The 6,000-nt window shown below is 27.3% G+C and overlaps 1 protein-coding gene across 1 annotated transcript in view; it reads left to right on the top strand.

The window, feature by feature from the left end:
* The first annotated feature begins 1,581 nt into the window (after positions 1 to 1,581).
* LOC111624623 (serine palmitoyltransferase 1-like) overlaps positions 1,582 to 6,000 on the top strand; it is a 35,622-nt gene continuing 31,203 nt past the window's right edge. The window contains exon 1 of the mRNA XM_023367530.1: positions 1,582 to 1,737. Coding sequence (XP_023223298.1) covers positions 1,690 to 1,737 — 48 coding nt within the window. The 5' untranslated portion in view covers positions 1,582 to 1,689. The remainder of the gene's footprint in view (positions 1,738 to 6,000) is intronic.

Below are 6,000 nucleotides of genomic sequence, written 5' to 3'. Positions count from 1 at the left end.
CTTTGTTCGTTAACCGATTATCGATTTACCATAGGTTTTTATGGGAATTTCATTAATTTGTTCTGAANGATTTTTCCTTATCCGGACTACCTTCATCCCCAATTAGTCCGGATAATCGAGGTTCTACTGTACATGAATATCAATTACTAGTAATACTACTGTTGACTAGTATTTATTACGATCTGACTCCTCTTTAGATGATAAACTGGCTCTGAAAAGAGCCTTTTGGTTCATTTATATTTATAATAGAAGAAGAATTTCTAGCAAAATTTCGCTTGGGCCGATCTTTCTTCTCTTATTTGATTTTCTCTTAGGTCGGAAGAGACTATTAGTGGAAGCAGTGGCTGACGTTCAGTTGCACCCCTGGAGGGAGTGCAAAACGTACTTCGCGTTGTTGGACGATCGTAGAAACAACAATACAATTTAAACAAAGCTTTAGTACAATTGTAGGACCAACGACAGAGACGGCACACCGGAAATTTTGTACTATTTTGGCCCCGAGAGTGTGGGATTGGCAACCTATAAACTCAGTTTCACATATAAACTATGGCTTTTTTTTTTCCAATTCATAATCATGGTTCGGGCAAATTTGAATTACGGAACCCCTTGTATAGTGTTGACTTCAGACATTTTTCTTCGGGGGAATATCCCCGTTTCCTCGCTCGTTTTTAACGTAACGGGTTAAGGTACAATCTAAAACGCCTATATGTTGTGTTGCTTTATTATGTCACCAATCCAATTTCCATCGAAAAAAATTCAGCAATGAGTTGCGTGACTTTCCCGTCAAAAAGTTTAAAATTGTGTATAACGCCATCTGTTACGCGATATTTTTTTTTAAAAAAACTTTTAAGTTATTATTATAAAATGGCAAAAGACTTAATTTTGAGGATAAAAACGAGTTTTATTTTTTAAAAAATAATAAATTTCTTCATTTCTCGACGTTTGAAAGCACCCCGAGTCCAAAAATGTAAAAATCTTAGCGGCGGCATCATTTCTTGACCGCCATACTTTCCCTGTTATGCGGCCGGGAAAATAAAATTTACACTTCAAAATACGATATATAGTTTAAGATTATAATTATTTTAATCAAAAATTAAAAGTATTTTCGCAATTATAAACAGTTTTTTTTCTCAGTAAACTCGTTTCGAATGCCGATAACTTATCGCACTGATAAAGCGGGATGCGATAACTCGAAGCAGTAAATCACGTACGAAATTGTGTAAGAAGAAGAATTTCAAAAACAATCGGATATCACGTACAGTTTTATTTTTTTTTTTCTTTTAAATTAAATTTATTTATCTGCCATTTTTTACATTTAAGCAAACATAAAACATGGCGCCCGCATTCTTACAACATTGATTAATAAATTTTAAAAAATTTTCGTACCACTTAAAACAAATTAACGTTATATTAATACTTTAAATAATATTTAAAACTTTATAAAATAACATTAATTATAATTTATCGCCTTTTTATTTTGCGATAATTATTATTATTATTTTTTTTTTTAAATTAAAGAAATAAATAAACATTTATTCATTAAGTCATCATCCGACAGATGTCGCCAATTATATCAATAAAGATGGTGAGAGACGGTTCAGTCACATGGGAGTGGTTGAGTTGAGAAGAAAGAATATAGCACTTTAACGTGTTTGTATATTTAAGAACTTTATAATTTACTATTAAAACATGGAGACGACGTGGGAATTATATGAAATGTTTCAAGCCTTGTTACAGGTATTTATTACAAAAATTAAATTAATTTCTTCCATTATAATTTATTAATAATTGTAATTTGTTTACACATTACATGAACATGAAGGAATTTAATACATAAATTTATGTAAAAAAGAGATTTAAGGAGAAATATTTAATGTATCTTTGAAAATATTTAAAAAATTTTAAATATTCTGCAATAAATTATTATGATAAGTTTAATGTGGAGGAGGTTTGATCAATATTTCAAATATAAACAGTTGAGATAATGATTAAACAGCTGAAATCTTTATATTTAATGCACACAAGATGATTTCAAACAATTTTTTTTACTTTTGTTATCATCCAAGAATATAAAATGTAATGTTTGCAGTTTATACATGATAACTTGTTGATTTTTCTGTGATAAATAATAATAATTTTATAAATATTTACTTTAATTTATGCAAAAAGAATAATTAAATGTGCCTAATAAGTTTTTCCACTTATAAATTTACATTACGAGTTGTAAATTGTGTAAAATTGATTGTATCAAAGCCGTAATTCTGGAAAATCTTTCTTAAATTTCTTTTGGGAAAGAAATAATAGAGATGCAGCAAAGTGTTTTATGGTATTAAAAATTTTGATGTAATTAAATTACGGACGTTTTAAATGCTGATTTTTACACGTAAACAGCTGTTACGTTAAACTTGTACTACATATTTCATCTGCAATGTGCTATTGTGAATTTTATTAAAATTATATGTATTGTGTTAATGTTGTTGCCGTAACATTAAATCGAATGACTAAGCAATTGGTTAAAAATTGGTCGTCGAATATGTGAAATTAATTATTAAAACTATTTAAAATAGTCTCGATAACCTTTAATAATTGAATTATACAAAGATTAATGATACCGATTTATATAACTGATGATAAATAACAGACAAAATTCCTTTCACTTTCTTACAAAAAAAAATTTTTTTTTAATACTTCATGAACAATAATTGAATCAACAAGTGGGTTAGATTATCCTTCGGGCTGTTGATCTGTACTATAAATGCTATAGGTAAAAAAAACTTACTAGTAAATCAAACTTAAATTTTATAATAATAATAATAATAATAATTTATTAAATATATTTTTTTTATTACAGGAATTTTATATGTACTGTACAAATAAAAAATAGCTTACATTTTTTTATATTATAAACATGTTTTTTTTTTTCCACCAAAACTCCAAAATGTTTTAGATATGCCTTTGTACTTTGTTTTTACAATAGATTACCACCTACGGGTAACATTTTCATTAATTATTATGCATTCGAATTATATATTTATGTAATTAATTATACGCAGCAACTCTTTACATTCATCTTAACTACCTGATACGTTGCAATAACACACCTCCAATTGCCGTCATTAGTAATTTATAATTATTGTTACCAAATTTTAGCCCGATGATATATGGCAATTGGAGGTGTAGCCTACTCTTTACTTTCATAATTATTATATTTGCCATCCTCCTTATCCTTTGTGGATAGAGTAAATCTTTTATCTTAGTTTATTATTTAAAAAAAAAAAAATAAGTATCAATCACTTTAATGAATTTTAAATAAAATATTAATTTTCAAACTCAAAAACTACAGCTTTAGCTAGATTTAAATAAAAAATGTTCATGAAAATTATAACACAAGCCATTTTGTGATATTGAGTAATAAAGTAAAAATTCAAATATGTTTATTGTATTATTATTATTATTATTATTAAAATTTATAAATTCAAATATTATTTTTACTGTAATAGGTTTTTCAATAATTCACTATTAATAAATATTAATTATATTTTTATGATATAATTAAAAACATAATTAATTAAATAATAAATAGTAGTATAGACATTTATAATAGAATTTTTTAACTTAATAATCTGTTTCCTTTATTTCTGAATTTTTATATTTTAATCAGATTATATATAGATGAACATTGATGCTTTCACCACTCGGATTGCTCGATCTAAAAATAAACATAAATTAGATTTCAATCACTGGGTTAAGCAATGCAAAAACAATTCTTTCAATCTAATTTAAAATGTGTTAATTAGAAAAATAGTCTGTAATTCTTGATGTATTTAAAGATAAAAGCATTTAATTTCGACATTTTTGAGATTGACAAGAATCCGAAGTGCTTGAATTGTTTCTCTTTCTAAGATTTTTAAATTTTTTGTTTCATTTAAGACAAAGACATCTATTGATGCTTTTTTTTAAAAAAAATTTGTGGATTTTTTAAAATTTATTTCAAATATTTATGTATGATTAATTTTTCATTCTAAAAGTAGTTTAAATTAATTTCTTTGTGGTCACTTTTTCTTAAATTTTTATGCAGTTTGCTCTGAATGTTTGTCGCCTTTTTATTCTAACATTCATTTTGTGAAACAATGCTGCACATTTTAATTTGTAACAGTTTTCTGTTTAATGATTGTAGTATTCTTTCTGTGTAGACTGATGAAGATTATTTAACATGTTCGAAAACATTTTCTGGATTGATAGTATTGTTTGTCCGATTAATTTATTATCTGGTTTGCTTGGTTAACTTGGTAGTAAATGTGATTTGATGAAATGCTATACTATAATTTATAAATAAATAACAAAATACAACTTGAAGAAATTACATTTTAATTAAAGTTACATTTAATGTATTTTTTATTAAAGGTTTTAAAAACTTTTTTCAGATTTATTTTTATGGATTCTTGATATTAATTAAATAAATCATGTAATAAAGTCTTACAAACTAACAGCTTGAGTGATGCAAACAGTCTTAATATATATATATAGTTTTCAAAGGAACATTGTGACAATGATTACTGCTCTCTGCCCTTTTTTTTGTAAAGGACAGCTTTGAAATTTTAAATTAATCCTAGAGAAAAATGCATATTTTTTAATTTTATGGTAGATAAGAAACTTTAAATAAAGCATTTCTTCATGATGTATCTATTAAGAGTTATAGACGGACAAGTTAGTTGACTGAAACTGTTGATCAGATGTTACTGATTAGAATGCAATTATTACTGTTTTTGTTTGTATTAAATATGCAACAATTCAAACATTTATTCTTTTTACAAAACTTTTTAACTCTGTGTATTTTGATGGTAATTGAAGCATGGTTTTCTTATATTCTGTTTCACGTCTTTTCTTGTAGTAGATGGTAGAAACGTCATTTTCTCTTTGACCCATAAAAAGTAATTTAGTGATTGTGTGAACATGGAAATGTTTGATAAGTCCTCCACTGTGACCTAATTCTTGGTTTAATAGCATACTTACATCTCTGGTAAAATGTTGTGGACCACCCTCTTGCTGTTGCTGAAACCATATTTCTGTTCTCTTCTTATTTAGTAGTACATCTTTTATAATCTATTGCATGGTTGGAGGGGAAGGGACTGAACATTTTGAATCAACTCAAAGCTTCAACTATCCATAATTTTTAATAGACATGTGACTGTATAATCTATGCTCATTCCAGTTTGTGACAGGTCACTGGTTGCAAGTCAGGAACTTAAGTCAGTGCCTCCAAGCAAATATTATGTGCTTGGAGGTACTGTTCAGTTCTGCAGCATTATATTATAATGTTGAAGAACTTCAGAATACTTTACAACAACACTGCAGAAATTGAGAGTAATGTTCTTTAAAAGTTTGACTGGGAGTTAAACACATAACTAATGACCAATAAGGAAATGCATGATTTATAAGCATAATATCCTACTAGTCAGGATTCCTTAATTTCATTTTGCAAGTAATTGAGTCACTTTAATGTCATCATGGATTAGCTGAAATATTGGACTCAAACAACCAGAGCAAGAAAGAACTAAGTACAGAGAAGGTTAATGAACCAGAATAATGTCTCCAATGTCTTTTGACAATTAAAAAAACATTTCTTGACATAATATGCTATTACCTTATGCATCCCAGTTTCTAGTGTCACCAGTAAAAGTACCTTAAGCTCCCTAAAAAGAATAGTCAAGACACCGCACAACTACGACAAAAAGAAGTGCGAAATTTAATATTGGATGTGATTGTAGTGATAAGCTGAAATGAAATCTCCTTTTTTGTAGTTGACAAATTTAGGAAGTGTGGCACTTGGAGGGTCTTTCCTTTCTGTAAATACAGTTTCATTTTTTTCTGTGTAACGAGAATAACTTTTTAAGATAAAATAAATCAGTGAAGTGATTTATAATTAATTTGCCATTCTCATATTAGTGAAGAGTGTGTCTAAAATACTTGTATGTTCACTTTTTATTGCCTTAGTGATGA

Source organism: Centruroides sculpturatus, unplaced genomic scaffold (genome assembly GCF_000671375.1).
Source record: "Centruroides sculpturatus isolate CEXI.00-Female unplaced genomic scaffold, Cexi_2.0 scaffold27, whole genome shotgun sequence".
Taxonomy (NCBI): domain Eukaryota; kingdom Metazoa; phylum Arthropoda; class Arachnida; order Scorpiones; family Buthidae; genus Centruroides; species Centruroides sculpturatus.
The sequence above is the reverse complement of the archived record's forward strand: the minus strand, read 5'-3'. Positions and strand labels throughout refer to the sequence as shown.